Raw genomic sequence first — 20,669 nt, 5'->3', positions numbered from 1 at the left:
TTTACCAGTACCCAGGTCAGTAGTATTAGTCCATGTCTATAATAATATTTTCATTATAGAGAACAGTTTCGTTTTTTTCCAACAAAACCCAGCTCTGCTCCATTCTTCAGGCACCAGCATCTGCATACCACGTGACACATGCAAACGAAGTCCTTATGAACTCGGAGCCTGATGCTATTAGGCCAGACAAATAAGATAAACCAGATAAACACCATGTTTACTGACAAATCAGAATGTTCGTCCTAATTTCTTCATATTTAAACAAATCTAGATTTAAGAAACTGAAACAAATGTTTTACTGCAACAAGATGCAAAGTGCCCAAAGATACAATTTAAAAATTAGTTGTTTATGCAACAACCTTAGCAGCAGCCTCATTTCCCCTCTCGTCTGTTCCAACCACTCCAAACATTATTCAGCATCACCAGTATACTAATAAATACTAATGCAAAATGAGCCAAAAATGTCTTGGAGAACTATTCCTCATGGCTACATAAAAAAAAAAAAAAAAAATACAAGAAGGTCTGAAAAGTTTGGAAGCAAAATACTGTATAAGGTGTCAAGACTTTTACAATATTGTGTCTTTCCACTGCCTCAGCATGTTGTTTCAAAACAACCGCACATTTCCCTTGAAAAGCACATGAGCATCTCATTAAAGCCATAAAAACCTGGTTAAGTTTAGTCATAAGGTTCAGATTTTTTTTAGAATTAAGAGACACTTACACAATCTATTCAAATTTGACTGAAATACTCTCACAGCGAAAAGTTTTACAGCCAAATTCTAAAAAATTATAAGTTTACAATGTATTAATGAGTTATCACTTTGATTATCAGTATCATTCATCAGTTTTTGTGTCATCACCTGTGGTGAAAGTCATTCACATCACTAGTGGGGAAATAATAACTAATTAATAACAATCGGTTCTGTTCATTAACATTATTCATTTGGGGGAATTTTCCAACATTTAAAGTTTATACGTTCATTTTAGTCATTTGTAGACTTTCAGATGGGTCTCTAGTGAGCATATAAATAAACTAATAAATCAATCACAGTAATATATCATAATTAGGGATGCACCGAAATTTCGGCCGCCGAAAATTTTCGGCCGAAATAGCATTATCGGTTTCAGCCGAAACGTAAGAAAGCGCCGAAAATAAAAGCCGAAATTGTCGCCACGCCTCTCCCATCCTCCCGTCTCGTTCGCGCTGTCATTACGCAAAAACACGGTCGGCGGTTTGGAAGCACTTGGAAGCAAGTTTTGTTATTGTTAAACAGCCTTATTACTGTTATTTATTATCAATAAAAGTTTGATTGCTTAATTAATTTGTAGTTTTTTAATACAAACAAAAAGAAAATATTTTAAACATGTTTTTTAATGAAGCCATTTTCGGTTTCGGTATCGGTTTTCGGCCAAGTGCATCCAAAAATTTCGGTTTCGTTTTCGGCCCAGAATTTTCATTTCGGTGCATCCCTAATCATAATCCATGCTTTTGTGCCTCTTCTATTTTCATATTGGCTGGGGTTTTAACAATCTATTAAGATTTTCCTTTTAATGTGACCTCAAATAAGAAGATACCCTCCCCTGGCTTGTTGCTTAGCTTTGCTTCTCTTTGAAGGGGCGTAGATTAACAGGAGTGCATTCACGTAGACACTAATATGGCGCAATTGGAGAAGGAGTGAGATAAAATTATAAAGTGATAAAAAGAGTACAATATAAAACCTTTAAACATCTGATTAAAATAAGTAATAATAATAATATTAATAATTGGGGCTAATAGTTGTTTCACGACAGTATAATAATATGCGTACACGACTTATTTTGTCAGACTTACGAACGAATCTGATTTACGAACGTGCTCCCAGGAACGGAACTCATTCATAAGTTGAGGACTTATGTATAGGAAAATAAGGTTATATAATGATTGAAACTAGTAAAGTTCAGCCTAAAAATTATAAATGTTAAATTATGATTAATATGATACTGTAAACCTTTTCTACAATAAATATCAAGCACATTACGGGACTGTATATTTTATTTATTTGTTGTAGCAAAGGTTTATGAAATATTTTAGGTTGTAAAACGAAAAACAGAGGCTTGTTTTTAACATGTAAAAAAGGATTGATGCAGAAATCAAATTCAAATCACAAATTACTGAAGTTTTATATCTGGAAAACACTGTTGCATTTAAATAGCTAATTTTTGTTACACAAATGGCATTTAGAAATAAATTATTTTTTTTGGGGAAAAAATTTGATTCAGTTACACATCGTGATCATTTTGTGTGGCAATTCATGAGTCCAAAAATATAAATAAATATATATATATAATTTTATTTTTGTTTTTAACTGAAGGCGAAACGCGCACCTGGTTATTATTTATTATTACCGATTCATAGATCCAACTATGTTTAAATAAATGCTAAATTAGCAGGCTTCCACATCAGGGACAATCTGATCATTTTAATTCATACACATTTTCACACATTTCATACACATATCTATACTTTTCTTTTGATTCTGTAAAGCTGCTTTACAATTAAAAAAGCACTATACTAATAAAACTGAATTGAAAACTTATGTGATTCAATTTGTATTACTATTCAAGCATCATGATTTTATATATATTATTTTTTGTTACGACTCTAAACAAACTTGTACCACACATGATGCTGTGCTTCCTGCTAATCTGTGAACCCATTTCACCAGTAGGATTACAAAAAAATTGGATATTAGATATTTTTTTTAAATAAAATATACTGTGGTACTTGTACACGCATCCTTATAACGTCATGTGTGTGTCGCCACACGAAAGAGTCGCGTTACATCACTAAATCAATGTTCCCCCGCCTCTAGTAGTGAGTCAAAATAATTTGTAGTTCTACCTTATAGACTTTACCCTGTTTGTTCATTTCATGCTCCTGACTTTCTGTGCACTTGATCTTGATTACAGAGTTTTGTGGGCATCATTAAATGCAAATGAGCTGTGTCAGGAACTGATGTTGAACTTTACATTGTTTGGTATTTCCAGTTAGGCTTAAAAAAAAAAAAAAAAGACACGACCATGAGGCCAAATATGTCAAATTGCAGCGTTTTTCCATTAAAGCGTTTGACTACGCTTTGGAGGTGTTTCTTTATAATCCTACAGGTGGTGCACTCTGTACTATTGACACAATATTTTTCATTTCGTGTGGTAGGATTGAATTTGCCATTTCGTTTAGAAATAATAATTGAAGCGGTTGACAGAGAAACGTACATCGCATTAAAGTTAAATGTTAAACTCTTGTATTTTATGTTAGTTTGTGTTGATGCGCTCGGTTTTTAAGTGAGAAAACTAATGTTATAAGGAACGGGCTACATTTAATGACTCATTTTCTAAAAATTTGGAAGGTTCATAGTATTTAAATGGTAACAAAATCTGGAAAAATGTTTGTTTGTTTATATTCTGATTTATTGCCATCTCAGCTTCTTAGGCTATTTCATGGCAAGATTCACATCAAATATTAAGCTGATTTATTATGTTATAATGTAAGTGATTAAGAGAGTAGTGGAAAAGTAAAAAAGGATATAATAATAATAATAATATACTGAACAAAAATATAAACGCAACACTTTTGTTTTTGCTCCCATTTTTAATGAGATGAACTCAAAGATCTGAAACATTTTCTACATAAACAAAATAACCATATCTCTCAAATATTGTTAACAAATCTGTCAAAATCTGTTACGATGAAGAACTGGAGTCAAGTCGAGACCCCAATGAGGATGACGAGCATGCAGATAAGCTTTCCTGAGACTGTTTCTGACAGTTTGTGCAGAAATTCTTTGGTTATGCACTCCGATTGTTTCAGCAGCTGTCCGAGTGGCTGGTCTCAGACGATCTTGGAGGTGAACATGCTGGATGTGAAGGACCTGGGCTGGTGTGGTTACACGTCGTCTGCGGTTGTGAGGTTGGTTGGATGTACTGTCTAATCCTCTGAAACACCTTTGGAGACGGCTTATGGTAGAGAAATGAACATTCAATTTACAAGCAACAGCTCTGGTGGACATTCCTGCTGTCAGCATGCCAATTGCACGCTCCCTCAAAACTTGCGACATCTTGCGACATTGTGCTGTGTGATTCAACTGAACCTTTCAAAGTGGCCTTTTACAGGTGGCCAGTCTAAGGTACACCTGTGCAATAATCATGCTGTCTAATCAGCATCTTGATATGGCACACCTGTGAGGTGGGATGAATTATCTCGGCAAAGGAGAAGTGCTCACTATCACAGATTTTGACAGATTTGTGAACAATATTTGAAAGATATGGTTATTTTGTGTATGTAGAAAATGTTTCAGATCTTTGAGTTCATCTCATAAAAAATGGGAGCAAAAACAAAAGTGTTGCGTTTATATTTTTGTTCAGTATAATAGACCACATTATAGCATGGTCTAACAAGGTTTTACATTCGGTTCTTTAAATGCACTTTAGACAGAAATTGTAAAAGTTTTTCTGGTTTTGCCTTGCAGAATATGTTTTTTTAAATCTTGTTCTAGTAGAAATTGTTTTCTTATGGTGTTAAAACTTGGGCAGTCCAAAAGTATGTGTTTTTATTGTTAGGGTAGTTCTGCAGCGCTGACATTTTGGGTCTTTTTAATCCTTTAATAAATAAGCATGGGTGATATTTCTATGGCATAAACAGCCCTTTGTATATATACGAACTGGTCGTGTCTTGATTCGAATGGGTGATCACTTCTTTTCCCTACCACTGGGTTTATTTCGAATAATTTGTTGTTTTTGTACTGTTTCTATTCTGCTTGCCATTTATTTGATATATTTTGATTTCTGGAAAAATGTAAAATCAGATTAAAATTTTATTTGTTTTATTGAATATTATTTATTAAATATGCAGCTTGTACGACTGCTGATGACCTAAAAAAAAAAAAAAACATTTTAGCTGTACAAACATTTCTGATTTTTTCCTCTCAGAATAATTCACTTCCTCCCTCCCTCTAAACCATTACCCCTATACAGGGTCACCGGAAGCCTGGAGCTGATCCCAGGGGTACGAGGCGGGGTACAGCGTGGACGGGTGGGGGTCCAATCCATCACGGGACACACAAACACACGGGTGATTTGGAAACACTAATCAGCCTGAGTAAACCCACCAAGCATGAGGAGGACATGAACAAACACACAGACACGAGGTGGGAATCGAACCCTCGACCCTGAGAGAGAAAAAGATTTCACTTGTCACTATCTAGACTAACTCGTGAAACTAGATGAAGTTAAATAGTGATAAAATCAAAAACACGCTAAGTGAGGGTCAGTACAATGGTGTGTACAGGAGATATGCGGAGAATGTCTGGATAGAGGGGAAGGCATCTGAAGAAAAGAACTCCAGTTCCCAGGGAGATGTTGCCATACCAACCAAACCCATGTGGCCCACTCCCCCCCTCCCCTTCTCTCTCCATGGCAACTCAGTCTATACCAACAAGCCATAAAAGCAAAACAGGTGCTTCCTTATATATATATAGTCACGGGAACACCTGCATGAACAAGGCACAACGAGTCATTCCCTCATTAGCGCGCAGCTGAGCGCCGGCCTTCACTCATTTGCCTACACACGCTGTCGACTCGGCTCCATAATTATTGGCACCTTTCGACAGTTCTAGACCTTCGAAAGCTTCTTTCCTTCATGATGCTGATTGCGCTTAATGCTGTTTGCGTATTTGTGGATTTCTCCCAAATTTTCTCATTTATTAATATTATATATTACTAAATATTTTTATTGGCACAGAAACGTGTTACAATATAGCTTCCATGTGCTCTGATTGCTCATCTCGTGCTCCGAGCTTTACACTTATCCTTAAATGGAGTTTTGTGGGCGTCATTATGTTTTTAGAAAAGTAATTTACACTTAGTCGACTTGAAATTGACCCCTGACCACAAAATTCTACAGATGGCGAACAAAGTTGCAGGCACATCTAGTTTAAATCAAATTATTTGCCTAAATAATTTGCTGACCTTGTCTAGAATTGTAACAGACAATTGTGAAAAAAATATATATATATCAATAGTAATATTGTAATGATATCGTATTGGGAGCTCCATGTTGATTCGAATCCCGAATGTGAAGTTTATCTATCTCTCTCTCTGTAACGCATGGGAGGCCGGGCGTCTATCCCAGGGGACGGGGTGTGGTACACCCTAGACAAGATTCCTGTTCTTGTTTTACGGCGGTTGGCATCCAGGAAGTTGCATTACCGCCCACCTTGGATGAGATGCCAATCTCCAAGAGCACACAAACACACACACACACTACAGGAATTTAGCAAATGCCAATTAGTCTATTCTGCATGTAGGAGGAAATTCACCACCTTGGAGATGTGAGGCCAAGGTGCTACATAGACATAGATAATTTATCGACAGCAGGAGCAAAAGATAAACAAAAATAAATATGTAACAATCAAAAACAGATTTTAAATAGCAAAACAAAAGCAACAGACAGGAGTGATTATGCGTGTATGCGCTATAACATAGGTAGTAAGTGATGCCTCGCAGGCGTTTAAAAAACATTTAAACAATGACAAAATCAAATAATGTTACATAAATTGCTTTTGGGATTACAAAAAAAATAAAACATGCTACATCCAGAAATACACACATGTAAAAAGTTTTCAGTACTGATTCTATATTAATGTTAAAAATTCTAATGGCATTAAAAGCAAAAAAACATTTTAGGGAATATTTTTGTTTCCATCTTATTGACAAATCGATAGCGATTATATGTGTACATATAATCTATGCTACCAACAAATGACGACAAAAGTGAATAACTTTACATAAGGAGCTTTTAGTGGTATCTCACTCACTCATCGTCTATACAGCTTTAATCCTGTATACCGGGTCACGAGGGGCCTGAAGAGTAAAAGACTAAACGGAAGACAATACAGAGATACCTCGGCATATGAGCGCCCCACCTTAAGAATTTTCAACTTAAGATCTGAAATTATGCAAAAATTTCGCCTCGGCACACAAGGAACATGAGCGGCCGAACCGAACGCTGCCTTGCACCTACGTTGCACGTATGCACAAGTTACACGTAGGTCTGGGAGCCGCACAACACTTTTTTGCGTCAGTGGAAAGACAAGCAAAGCAAGTTTACATAGTTTTATTGGGTTCCTTTGCATTTTGTGCAAGAAGCATAGGGAGCCACTTTTAGTTTCGCTTTTAGGAGGAATCATGAATTAAGGTTTAATAAGGATTAATGTCTATTTATTCCATATTTTACCTCATTCACATGTATTTTCTAATTGTTTTTGATTGTTTCTATAGATATATAGATTATGGTGTGCATTATTGTGTTAATTTCGTATTAAGAACTTGCCTACCAACCGTACCGCCGTGTTACTGGTCAATAAGGCAAATTATTTTGTGATCAACATTCACATTTTCTCCAAATAAAAAACTATAATAAAATTTTGTTTATTACCTATAATGGAGGTTATAATTATTATCAAGGATTCACTGCTGACAAATAACACTCCCGAGGTGGAAATCGAACCCTCGACCCTGAAGGTGTTCTAAGCCACTCTGCCGCCCCCTATCTGCGGTATGAGGAAGCGGTGGAGCCTCAGTGCGTTAAGGCTCCGAGTTACTGATCGAAAGGTCGACGGTTCGAGTTTCAGCTTCGCCAGGTTGCCGCTGATGGGCCCTCGATCTCTGTCTGCCGTACAACAGCTGACCCTGCGCTCTGCGCAGTCTACTAACAAGTATATGTGACAAATAAAGGTTGAACTTATTTGTATCACCGCTTGAAAATCCTAAAACATGTTTAAGGAGAAAAAAAACAACAACACAATTTTAGACTCACTGGTGACAAATAACTCTTCCAAGCCGGGAATCGAACCCTTGGCCTGGTAGGTGTTCTAAGCCACTTTCTAAAGCACTCACTAAGCCGCCCCTCTGTGTGGTACAAGAAGAATAAACCACATCACCACAGGTGTTAAAAAAAAAACACTTCAGTACTGAAACTTTACACTTTTACCAGACACACAAGGTGAGTCTCCATGGCAACGGGCTTGCTGTCGCCACCTGGCACCTGATCTAACCTGATCATCCGAGTGACGTCAGGGGCGGTTGTGACGTCATCCGAGTGCGTTCCTAGAGCTAGACGAGCTTTTTGTTTGACACACAAGAACTTGAGCTTTAACACGACTGACAGTTGTTCTTTCTGGAGGCCCAGCCAAATGCAAACACACACACACACACACACCGGAAGTCGTGTTTTTCCAACGCTTTTTCTCCTATATTTGCTCGATTTATGCAATAATAATTAAATGGTTACCTGAAGTGCTGATTTCCATTCATGAGGTCTCTGCCTGGATTGCTGGAGGTTAGACTCCCGTGCAGGAGGAAGGCTGAGAGTGTGTGTGTGTGTGTGTGTGTGTCTCTCTCTCTCTCTCCGGCTGGGTCAGCCCGGCCTCGGGTTCATTCGGTTCAGCTCTCTCTCTCTCTCTCTCTCCTGCAGATACACACCAAGCTTTCAGGCGGTTATCTTCTTCTCCTTCTTCGTCTCTCTGTAACTAATTGCTCCCAGATGACCTCCTAAAACTCCCCGGAGTCTGTTTTTCTTCTTCCCTTCCCTTTAGCTAACACTGCCACCACTCCTGCGGCTTTAAATGCCCCTCTCCTCTCCTCCTCCTACAGCTGAAGGAATAAACACGTCTCCGCGCCCGAACACTTCACCCAGGACCGAAACCAGAGGGCTTTCGTTTCCTCCGAGTCCCTCCAGCTCCTCTTACCGGTTCACCATCTCACTTCGGCCAGTGGGACCCAACCGGAAATACCAACCTCGGGATGCTACGTCATTTCCGGGGCGCGTCATCCAGTTAGTGTGGAAAAAAAATGTGTGAAGAAGAATACAGTAACGGTGGAAAAAAATAAGAATAAAATGTGAATGTTAAAAAATAGTAATAGTTCATTAATAAAATAAGGTGTAATAATAACAATAAAACTATTATTATTATTATTATTATTATTATTATTATTATTAATGTCGCTAATTTTACTGTTATTTATTATCATACTGTATTATACTGTATTCTTTTTACACATGTGGTGATGTGGAGTGTTTTATTCTTCTTATCAAAAGTATTATACTGTTATTTATGAACTGTTATTATTATTATTATTATTATTATTATTATTATTATTATTATTATTATGTTTGCTAATTGTTTTACTGTTATTTAGCTTTTTGTTATTTGTTTTTTATCTGTTTATTCATTTATTTATTCATTATTAATAACTATCATTAAAAAATCATGTTATTTGCACTGTGGAAGTTATTTGTTTCTTTGTTTTTTTGTTTTTTCATTTATTGTGTTTTGTTTTGAGAATGCTGTTTATATATTTTTGTGTTATTATTATTATTATTATTATTATTATTACACAATAGTAGTAATTGGCTGTTTTCTAAAATATTATGTACACTAATTACCTTACTGATGATTCAATGAGCTCATCTGTCAATCAATCAATCTCATTAGTTTTAGGTTAATTTTATTGTTGCTCTCTTATTGTGATTTATTTTGTTTTGATATATTTTATTTTGTAACTCAAGGAAAAAACAAACACACTCAAACAAAAAATATATAGAGTAAGTAACCCAATTTTTCCTTGAGAATGGTATTTACCACTATTAATACTACTACTGCTAATAATAATAATAATAATAATAATAATAGTAATAATAATAATGATAGTAATATACACTGTATTATAAGATGGTCCGGTCTGTACCTTAATTCATTTATTGATTTATTGACTGTTTTTCAATTAATGAATGACTTAATTATTCACTCAATTATAAATTAATTAATTAGTTCATGTACATAATTACCTTATTTGAATTGATTACATTTATAGTTTATTTTACCCATATATTGTAGTTGTTGCTGTTATTATTATTATTATTATCACTGAAACATAAAAAGTGGCCTCTAGATGGCGATGTTGCATCCGTGATGCAGGTTTGTTCCTGCACGAGAAGAGGAAGAAGAGACACAGAAGAGTCTGAAGTTGTTGCTGTTTGTGTGTTTCAACTGTTTCAGTTAATGTCAGTTGGGCAGACACGTGATCATGATGAGCAGAGCACAGTGCAGGTCAGTCTGGTTCACTGTGTGAGATCAGACACATGAGGATTCTCTCTTAAGGACCATCAGGTTAAAAACAGATTTGAAGGCAAACCAGGAAAGCAGTGAAATTCCAAAGGTTGGTTTGTTCCTGTCTTATTGATCAGCAGTGAAGCCATAATAATAATAATCAGTTCCTTTAAGAGGTAATAAGTTTGAGGACATTTGTGTGTTAATCACAAAATAATGTGCATTAGTAATCCATGATATTGTCCACCTTTTAGTCTGATTTGCACCCATTAGTCTTTGTGCACTTGTATAAGTTTGCTAAAATAATAATAATAATAATAATAATAATAAAATGTTCAGCACACATTGACTTGTGCTTGGTTTATTGCTTGGTCTGGGTTCGACTCCCATCTCGTCTGCTAGTCTGTGTGCATGGACTTGTCATGTTCTCCCCGTGCTTGGTGGGTTTCCTCCTGGTACTCTGGTTTCCTCCATCAGTCCGAAGACATGCAGATTAGGCTACCTGGCGTTCCCAAATTGCCCATAGCGTGTAAATGAGCGTGTAAATGTGTGTGTGTGTGTGTGTGTGTGTGTGCCCTGCGATGGATTGGCACCCATAACCAGGGAGATCTGTCTTAAGGGAAGGTTAACATTCACATCGCCTAAGATAATGTAAGTAACTACATTCTATCTAATGAAAACACCAATTTCTAGTCTAATTATGTGAATGAACACATTATGACTCATGATGTCAGTAAGTCTTATTACAAATGGTTTAAATTCAGATAACATGGGGGTCTTTTAATATGCAGCTCATCTATCTGCTGCACAGTAGTTATTTTAATGTAGTTTCCTAAACCTACATACTTAATAACCAATTCTCCCATTTGCTTCCTCTAGTGAGATGGATAAGGTCATTAACTGTTTCAGTAAAAGACCCGAGGCTGTAGCAAGGCTGATCTGTTTCCCCTGGGCAGGAGGAGGCTCCATCCACTACGCTCGCTGGGGAAGACTCCTTAATCACTCCATCGAAAGTAAGCATGGTGAAGCATGTTCATTATACTGTATCTGCTTATAAGGTGTACGGTGCACCAGACAGAACAAAACTGCACATTTACTAAAGCAGGATGTAAGCTCCTGTCTCAAGTCATGTTTCTGATGCAATCCGAGCTAGACCAGGCAATTTTCGTAAGCAGTGGTGCACAATCCAATCCAGTCTCGAAGTGTCCAGTCCATCTTCTAGGATAACTTGCGTTCCCAAATTGCCCGTAGTGTGTGCATGGGGGATAGTGGAAATAAAAACAATGGTGCTGTTTTTGTGCTTGATGGATTGGCAGGCTAATCCCAAGAAGCTCAATGTGAAGGCTTTTTGGAGGTCTTAACAGGCTCAAAAAGCACCGGTTGTATGGTGCGCCCAGGTGGCGATGGCACAGATGCTTGGGCCCCCCCTTGCTTGCAACTTTGTTTTTGGTTGTCCTTTTAAAGTAAGCTTTCCAGAAAATTTCACAGAACATGCAGTGTAGACGAGATCCCAGGGATTCCGGGGTACGCAAGAGCGTGAGGTTTACTCTGACGTGGGTGTAAGTGATCAAGCATGTGCATTGATGCATGATAAACTGGTTGGTCAGGGTCACTTTCGTCTTCATATAGGAACAGCACCAAAATGAAGTTGTTTGATTATACAATAGTGTGTAAAAGTTTTGAGCCATTTTGCTTCCAAAGAGCCGTACTTTCTTGCATTTTAATGTAGTTTTGAGAAATAGTTCTCCAGCCTTCCTAAGACTTCAGACTTCGGTTCTCAGTTTTCACTCCCGTCCCGGTACCTGAGCAGTTTTAGAAGAATGTTTTTTGTTTGTTAAGTCACACAGTCACCTATGAATCACATGAGCATAAAAACCATCTAATTTAAGGCATGAACCAGTGAGAAACAGGTGCAGATGATGACAGATGATCAGGCCGGGGATTAGTAAGTATACTGGAGATGCTGAATGCTGAGTGGTTGGAACAGACGAGAGGGGAAATGAGGCTCACTTAGAGCACCTAAGAACACCTTGCTCATTCATGCTGTTATCCAATCAGTTGGATTTATCATAAATCATTATTTATTATGATAATAATTTATGTTGTCATGTCAATCTGTCAGGTCTCGGCTAGCCAGATAATTAGGTTTCTTAGTTAGCTAGTTAGTTTCCGTTAATTTATGTTGTAAATTCATGTTGTAGCACCTTGGTCCTGGAGGAACGTTGATTCGTTTCACTGTGTCCTAACTGTATATGGTTGAAGTAACAATAAAAGCCTACTTGACTTGACTTGAGTGGTGAACTGTGTTGATGTATACACAGCTGTAATAGTAATGATGATGTAACACATCCAAGAGAATGCCTTTATTGTGATGAATAAAGGAGTAGCAGTAGAGAAGTCTAGGTACTTGGACCTCTAGGACGTTTTGTAATGAGATGTACTATAATTATGCATCTGGACCCATATGAGTAACCATCCATCTGGTTTGTAGGATACCTTGATATTTTTACAAGTGAGTTGAAGAAGGCGGAATGGTTGCTTAATGGTTAGCACTTCCCCATTGCACCTCCAGGTCACAGGTACGATTCCCATGCCGTTCTCATGGAGTTTGCATGTTCTCCCCATGCTTGGGTTTCCTTTAGGTCCTCCGGTTTCCTCCCACTGACCAAAAACAGGAAGATTAGGCTAATTGGCGTTCCCAACTTGCCAGTACTATGTGAATGTGCATGTAAAAGTTGACCAAGGTCCTGCCATGGTCGTACAAATAAGAATAAATACAATAGTCAACATTGACCTCGACGGTCCTTAGTTGGACTACAGAGGTTCCTAGATGGATGGATGGATGGATGGAATAGAGATGCATCAGTCGATCAGAATGTGACCGGAATTGTCTGTTTTTTAGCTGTTTTACGTCGATCATGTTTGACGTAACCGATTTTGTACCAAGTGCACAAGTTTCTGGATGGTGCAACAGAAATGCATTTTTATGCAGTTAGGTTTTTAAAGTTGCCCGCCTTTCATTACACACTAATTAGTCTTGAAACACGCACACTAGAAACCTTGTATGCTTACAACCACTCAAGTCTTTAAAGGCACTTAAGGCGGTAAAGCGTTATCGTTTCTTTATAATTCTACAGGTGGTGCACTCTGAACGTTTTGCACATTTTTATCTCTTGTGGTAGGAGAGAATTATATTGAATTATCTCAATAATAAAAAAAAGGAAAAAAAATAATATTCAATCAGGATATTTATAAAATCGTGATACTCAATCGAATCAGCACCTACAGTAGGTATCGCAATAATATCGTATCGGGAGGTGAGTGGTGATTCCCATCCCCACTGATCACACTACTTGCAAAAGGTCTGTAAGCTAACTCTGTGGCCATATATTTCTTGAATCCAGGATTGTGCATATGTCCAATTTACTAGACTAACTCATTAAGCCTTTTTGTCTACAGTATATATAAAATATCACAACGACATGCTTGGACAACTTTTCTGAATATGTTTTGAAGGAATTTCCTCCTGGTGTTAAATGTGCCAACCCTTTGTCTACAGTCTATTCAGTCAGATTGCCCGGAAGGGAGAGTCGAGGTAAAGAACCCTTCTTCCAGAACATGCAGCAGATCCTGGATGAGGTCCTTGCTGTGCTTTTACCAGAGCTCAAAGAGAAACCATTTGCTGTTTTTGGACACAGGTGGGTGAAATTAAGAAGATGTATTAGATTACAGTTTGGGAATGTGCATTATATACAGATCAGTCATAAAACCATTAACATTAAAACCACCTAGGCTTTGGGTTCCCTTTGTGCCACTGGGGCAGCTCTGTTCTCTTAAGGCGTGGCTGTCCAGGGCCTCTGGGGATGTGCTGTATTGCCTAGCACATGTCTGGCATTGGATCCATGGATTAGACTTGCTTATCTGCTGCATCCTCTGGGTGCTTGATCAGATTGGGGTCTGGGAAATTTAGAGGCTGAATCGACATGGGTGAACCTCGGGTGTCCATGATCCTGTCACCAGTTTACTGGTGTATAATTTATGATTATTGTTGTTCAGTTCACTTAGCAGTGGTGTTAATGTTATGGCTGATCCTGGTTACACTAGCCTCCTCAATATCCCAACATCAGTCAGTACGCGTGGTCACTACAGGTTGTCCCCTACTTACGAACAAGTTCCATTCCAGGTGCCCATTCGTAAGTCGGATTTGTTCTTAAGTCCAACAAAGTGAGTCTTATACGCCTTTGACACGAATATACAATGTAAAGCATACCAATCCACTTAACTAAATCTCTGTCCCCTTTCCCACGCCTAAGGAAATGAATCTCAGACAAATGTAACAGTGTTGTCTTTGCGCCTTTAAATTACAAGGGGAAACCCGGACAGCATTTTGTCTTAGAGCTGTTTTCCAGTGTATTGGACTGTGTACTCTGTTTTGTTAAGAATTTTCTGAAATTAGTATTATTCACCATCAGGACAGCTTTACAGGACAGATATTTTCTATCATCGTGTTCCCGGATTGGCATTAAAACCAGTGAGGCCGACTCATTTCTCCCGCACACATACAATATATCGGACTTTAGACATTTTATACTATCACTTGCACACTGAAAATGTTGTATATATGGTAATATGGTGCACTGTAGTGTCTATTCTTTGTAAAATACTGTACATGTGAGCTACTTTGTTCGTATCTGCGTAAATTCGTAACTTGAATGTTCGTAGGTCGGGGACTACCTGTAATGCTCTTGAATGTATTTCCGATATGAAGCGCCTCAATTTGTTATGAACTAAAAAAAATTGTGAGAATTTTCCCATCATCATATATTTCTAAATGTTTCTGGTTGCGTTAAACATTCATATATATATACAGGTCCTCCAGAGTGTTTTGAAATTATGGAAAGCTCTAGTCATGATTTGCGTCGTGTGTTTCATTCTGCCTGTTTGCACTCATGTTTTTAATGTATTCATTGTAAAAGCATGCAAAATGTTCAAATATTGACCTGCCTTCTTTCCTGTGGCCTGACAGTTTCGGTGCCATGACAAGCTATGCTTTCGCTGAACGTGTGAAGAACGTTTACAATCTTGAGCCTGTACACATGTTCCTCTCTGGAGCCTCGGCACCTTATGTAAGTGTGACGTGTTCGCTCTGGCTCGTTGTGTTTATTAAAATGGGTGTAATATGTAGTGGGATTATTTTAGGCTATTTTATTTAAAGTCTACCCAATTTTTTCCTAGGAAGTCCGTTAACAAATGATTTTTTCACCTGCTACGATTTGCCCCACAATATGTTTTTTTTTTTGTTTTTTTTTTTGGATGTGAACCAAAATCTTGTACGTCAAATGTAGACCATTAAGTAGCAATTTTACTTTGTCCATGCATACGCCACTTAAACTTAAGTTAAAAGGGACCTATTATACAAAATGTATCTGAATAATTTCTGGGCATTCAATATGTGTACAAAAAAAACATGAGGGATAAAAACCCCGCTTTTTATCCTTTTTCCATTTTTGTATTGGCTAGGGTTTGAATAAATCTATTAGATTACCCCCCTAATGTGACCTCATACACGAACAGCCGTAGCTCAGCAGGAGCTCAATTACATAGACACTGAAAAGGTGTACTTTAGGGGAGCTTTGAGACCTATGTTTACTTGGTAAAATATGGGACCTTAAATGTAATTTGGAAGCAAGAACTGGACGAAGTGTTTCGAAATTAAAGCAGAAATTTAAACATCTGTAAACCTTTTTTTCCAGTTGTAGTTTCGCAAGTTTAAATCAGTGCCTTTAAGAAGCCTTTTAATACCTTTTAATGTAATAAAGCAACAGCAAGGTGGCTAATATTAAGTCAGGTTTGGTTAAGTTGGTTACATTCAGTTGGAAGAAAGAAATTGAAAATAATTTAGTCATCAATATGCTATACAAAATTTCATATGGATAATTTTTTTATTTTATTTTTTTTATGTATGCCAGCATTAAACGAGAACTTCTGAACATTAGTATTCCAACAAAGCGACACAGTGGCTTAGTGGCTAGCATTGTCCCCTAGAACCTCCAGGGTTCGGGTTCGATTCCTGCCCCAGTTTGCGTGTTCTCCCCATATTTGCTGGGTTTTCCTCCGGGTACTCCGGTTTCCTCACACAACCCGAAGACATGCAGATTAGGCTAATCTGCATGACTTTGGGCTGTGGGAGGAAACCGGAGTACCCGAAGGAAACCCGCCAAGCACGGAGAAAACATGCAAATTCCATGCACACAGACCGGGAATCGAACCCGAACCCTGGTGGTGTAAGGCCACAGTGCTAACCATTACGCCACCGTGCTGCAGGATGCTCATTAAGTAGATAATTTTAGTAGATAATTTTCGTATAAAACTGCATAAATTATACCTGACACTAGGGTCCACAAAGCATCCTCACACCAAATACTGACTTTTAATTAAGTTAATTAAGTACTTTTTTGGGGGGGGGGGTTAGTTTTTAGATTGTTCTCCTGAATGTGGTGAAAATACATAATCCGATCCAGTCACTGGTCCCATTTTTTGCAGTCTGACACTAGATTGCAGGCTCCACGGAGAAGCCACCTGTCTGATGAGGAGTTCCTCCAGTGGATGATCTCTCTCGGAGGAACGCCACCTGAAATCCTGGCCAGTCCTGAGGCCCTGAAGTTGTTCATGCCAGCCTTGAAAGCTGACCTTAACGTGGTAGAGAATTACACGTAAGTGGTTTGAATCTCTCTATATAAAATTATATACATTATATTTTTGCACTATTATATATAATCATTAATCATAATACGTTTAATTACTAAATTGCCAATTAGGCAATCAATTACTAAAACACAATCCGATGTGTTCGGGTGAAACCGGGACTCATTACAGAATTTCTCATCATAAATGAAGTATAAACCCGATTGACACTTACAGAAGATTTTAGGCACAGTACAGGGGTGAGACACAGCCGCAGTAAAACTTTAGAATGGTGCAAACGTTTTAAAGAAGGCTGTAGCCGAGGATCACATGAACATTCAGCGAGTGACATGATCCTTGAATACCTTGTCACTAACTCGCAGAAGAGACGCAGCTGTCTGTGGGAACCTAGCTATTCCCACCCGTGATCTTCCGTACAGTCATGACCTTGGTCCGAGTCATTTCTACATGTTTGGGCTATCACTGGAGTTCCTGGGAGGCCAGCATTTCAGATGTTAAGCAGGCAGTCTAAACATGGATTTGTAAGAAGGCTTTCTACCTTGATGGTATCCAGGCACTAGTGAAACACTGGAATAAGGGCATTAGTGTAGCAGGGGGTTATATAAAGAACTAAATGTAGCTTTTACTCTCCTAACCGTTTTCTGTTATTCTATGCAGTAAAAAGTCCCGGTTTGACTTGAACGCCTCTCATAGAATGGTATGGCACTTAAATGATGTCACTCTTAATGATTTAATAATGTCTTTCAAATATATTTATTTAAAAGTGAGCTGTATGCGTAGTGGGTCTTTCGACAGCTCAAAGAAAAGAGTGTGTAAAAAAAAGTTATGATTTCATGAATTTGATTTTGTGACTGATTTAATTGACCCACTACATCAAAAAAGGCTGAATAGTAGAATGTGATGGAAATGTGTTTGTGTGTGTGGTGTGTGTGTATGTGTGTGTGCTAATTGCAGGTGTAGCAGGCCAACAGCTCCTTTCTTGTCATGTCCAGTATCATGTTTTGATGGCAAGGAGGATTTGCCACATGATTTACAAGGTGGAGCCATGCAAAATGTCTGTCTGTCTATCTGTCTGTCTGTCTGTCTGTCTGTCTGTCTGTCTATAATGTCAGGTATCATATTATAAAGCAACATGCTGTATTTATGGTAAGTCATAGTCGATGAAACAATCTATGAAAGATACAGTACAGTCTCTCAGGAGTAACTTGCAATAACGCCCCAAATAACCATAACAAGGGTAATTCACATAACCTTTGGAGTGGAAGAGCAGAAGTGTCCTACCCCAAACTCTGACCTCATGATGCCAAACCTCTCAGTCCATTACGCAGTTACTACAGATCTATCTACTCATCTCCCAAGATGTCTGCCAAATGCCTAAATGTAAGTGTAAGATGTTTCCACCAGGGGTGAGGAGTGAGGGCGGCAGTGAAAACATATCCTCTTGAGACACGAATGTCCTCATATGAGGACATGACATTTCCTCCCAACACTGGGGTTTGAACCTGGGACCTTCCGATCGCATCATGCCATGTACAATAGCAGGGAGCTGCTACAACAGAGTTTGGTGTGGCAGAACCTGTACCTGGAAAAACTAGACATATTTTTTAAACATTAAAGATTTAATTTTGGTCATTCGCAATAAACCAAGATCTGGTGGCGATAGGGTGTCTTAAAACTGGTCCAATTTGGCCAGCCATGATTCTGTTCTGTTCTGATTTCCTCCAAGCATGGGGCAGTGAGATTCATGTCCCAATGGGCCTCCATTAGTTCCAGTTGCATTTCCCTTTTTTATTTACTACTAGGTGACATCAAACTTTAAAAAAGTCAGGCATTTAATGCACTGCCCTGTGATCTTGAAAAGCCTATAGACTGTACATGTGATTCTTCATAATAAGATCTAAATGGCCCAGGACAAAGACAGTGTCCCAGAATATGGACGAAATAATTTGATGTGCTTCATTATATGGACATGCTTTGACTTTGTTGCAAGGTTTCTTCACGAGTGCGCCTACACATCTATGCAGTAAGATATCCAGATGATGCTTACTGCCCCAGGTGGTTAAATTAGGTGAATTAGATTAAAGTTTTTAGATATTTCCTAAAAGTGGTAGGGGAAACTTTATGTCGAATGAACCTTGGAATTGAAATATCAGAAGGTAAGAGTTAGAGAGCCTAAGCTTGAAGATAAAATTTTGAGATAACATATGATTTGATAACATATCGAAATGTCTATTTGATGTCCCTGTGTCTTTCATTGCAGCATTCAAAGCCATGACCAGTGGAGATTTCACTGTGCAGATGTTGCCTGGATCCCACTTCTACCTAAAAGACCAAGCAAATGAGAAGGTCATACTGGACTACATCACCAAACATCTAGAGACTGCGGAAATGGATTACTTTTAGACTACTTTCGGATGTCGTCTTTGACGGTAGAACTCTTTGGACATCAGAGGCAAATAAAAACCATGAAAACAGGAATTTTTTTTGAGGGGAATTCAAGACAAACTATGGATCTTTTGAATGAAGGCATAAAACCAACTGACGTTTACAGAAGACTTCAAGCACAGTATTGTGATGAGTCTCTTAGCTGCAGTAAAATGTTGCAATTATTTTAAACACCACCATATGTCCGTGTCGTGATTGACGATCTCGGCCGAGGTGGCTCAGAGCCTGCTGCAGTCGTTCCCGTGAACATTTAGCGAGTAGAACGCCTGATCCTTGAAAATTGGCGGATAGCTTCTCGCCAATTTGCAGAAGATACACATCTGTCTGTGGGAACTGTACACTACTTGTCATCATGTCGTTTCCAAATATTTGGGCCATTAAAGGAGTTCCTGGGAGGCCAGCGTTTCAAGACATGAAGCAGGCATGGATCCGGCGTAATGAGAAATGTTTGTACCTTGTGTGGCAGGGGATTATATAGAGAAATAACGGGCGTTTTTACAGTTTTTTTTTTTTTTTTTTTTTATTAAAATCAATTAAAAGTCCTGGCTTGACATGAATGTCACTCATATTTTACTGTATTCTGTAAAGGGCACAAGATTCAGTATGTGTATTAATTCTTTAATTAACACCTTGTCTAAATATATAGACCTATAGACCTTGTTAATTTTAGATATATTTGCAAGCTAATTCTCAAATGATAAATCTCTTAATAATGTTGTGTTAATGACTAAAATGAGAGTGTCACTTTGTGAAAATCAGGTGTTTTGTCTCTGTCGAGTGTAAAAACACTACATGTTTAAGTGAGTCAATTGCAAAAAAAATAATTAATTAAGGAAAAATTAAAACACATTAAGTCTGTCACTTCCCCCTCTTGGGCTTTGTCTCTTTCTCTCTTTGGAGTCACCACATTGGATCATTTGATCTGCAAGATCTGGCACCCTCTCATTTTCTCACCAGGCTTTAGACTGGCACTGCATGCTGTGGCTGGATTGTATGGGGTTTAGGGTTAAGGGTCTCGTCCAAGAACCCTACAGTGATGATAGGGCTTAAACCCATCATGGTGATGAGGATCAACACATCAGAGCTTCGACTGCTTGAGCCACCACATGCCTTGTCTAGTAAGGCGCCCTAGATGTTTTTGCAAAAAGTGTGATTCGCTTTCTTAATAAACTATTGACTAGCATAGAACCTTAAGATTTGATTTATTACCTTTGCCAAAATATGTTCAAAAAATAACTATTATTAACATCATATTTGAGAATATTATTGCAAGAATATTCATTCATTCAACTTCTACATCGTTTATTCGTTGTACAAGGTTACTGGGGCTTGGATCCTATCCCAGGAGACTTAGAGCATGAATTGGGGTGCCCC

At 38.1% G+C, this 20,669-nt stretch overlaps 2 protein-coding genes across 3 annotated transcripts in view; one reads left to right on the top strand and one right to left on the bottom strand.

The window, feature by feature from the left end:
- ago3b (argonaute RISC catalytic component 3b) overlaps positions 1-8,798 on the bottom strand; it is a 30,686-nt gene extending 21,888 nt beyond the window's left edge. The window contains exon 1 of the mRNA XM_053489773.1: positions 8,327-8,798. Coding sequence (XP_053345748.1) covers positions 8,327-8,345 — 19 coding nt within the window. The 5' untranslated portion in view covers positions 8,346-8,798. The remainder of the gene's footprint in view (positions 1-8,326) is intronic.
- Positions 8,799-10,051: 1,253 nt separating this feature from the next.
- Positions 10,052-19,810, top strand: olah (oleoyl-ACP hydrolase). Of its 2 annotated transcripts, none has more exons than XM_053490087.1 (7): positions 10,052-10,254; positions 11,025-11,158; positions 13,705-13,843; positions 15,172-15,271; positions 16,689-16,858; positions 17,805-17,887; positions 19,111-19,810. In XM_053490087.1, the coding sequence occupies exons 2-7, from the start codon at positions 11,029-11,031 to the stop codon at positions 19,251-19,253; spliced, it is 765 nt and encodes a 254-aa protein (XP_053346062.1). In that variant the 5' UTR covers positions 10,052-10,254; positions 11,025-11,028; the 3' UTR covers positions 19,254-19,810. The 2 variants fall into 2 exon arrangements, with proteins under 2 accessions (XP_053346062.1, XP_053346063.1); XM_053490088.1 differs by lacking the exon at positions 10,052-10,254 and adding an exon at positions 10,732-10,796.
- Positions 19,811-20,669: the final 859 nt, after the last annotated feature.

This window comes from Clarias gariepinus, chromosome 28 (assembly GCF_024256425.1).
Source record: "Clarias gariepinus isolate MV-2021 ecotype Netherlands chromosome 28, CGAR_prim_01v2, whole genome shotgun sequence".
NCBI lineage: Eukaryota > Metazoa > Chordata > Actinopteri > Siluriformes > Clariidae > Clarias > Clarias gariepinus.
The sequence above is the reverse complement of the archived record's forward strand: the minus strand, read 5'-3'. Positions and strand labels throughout refer to the sequence as shown.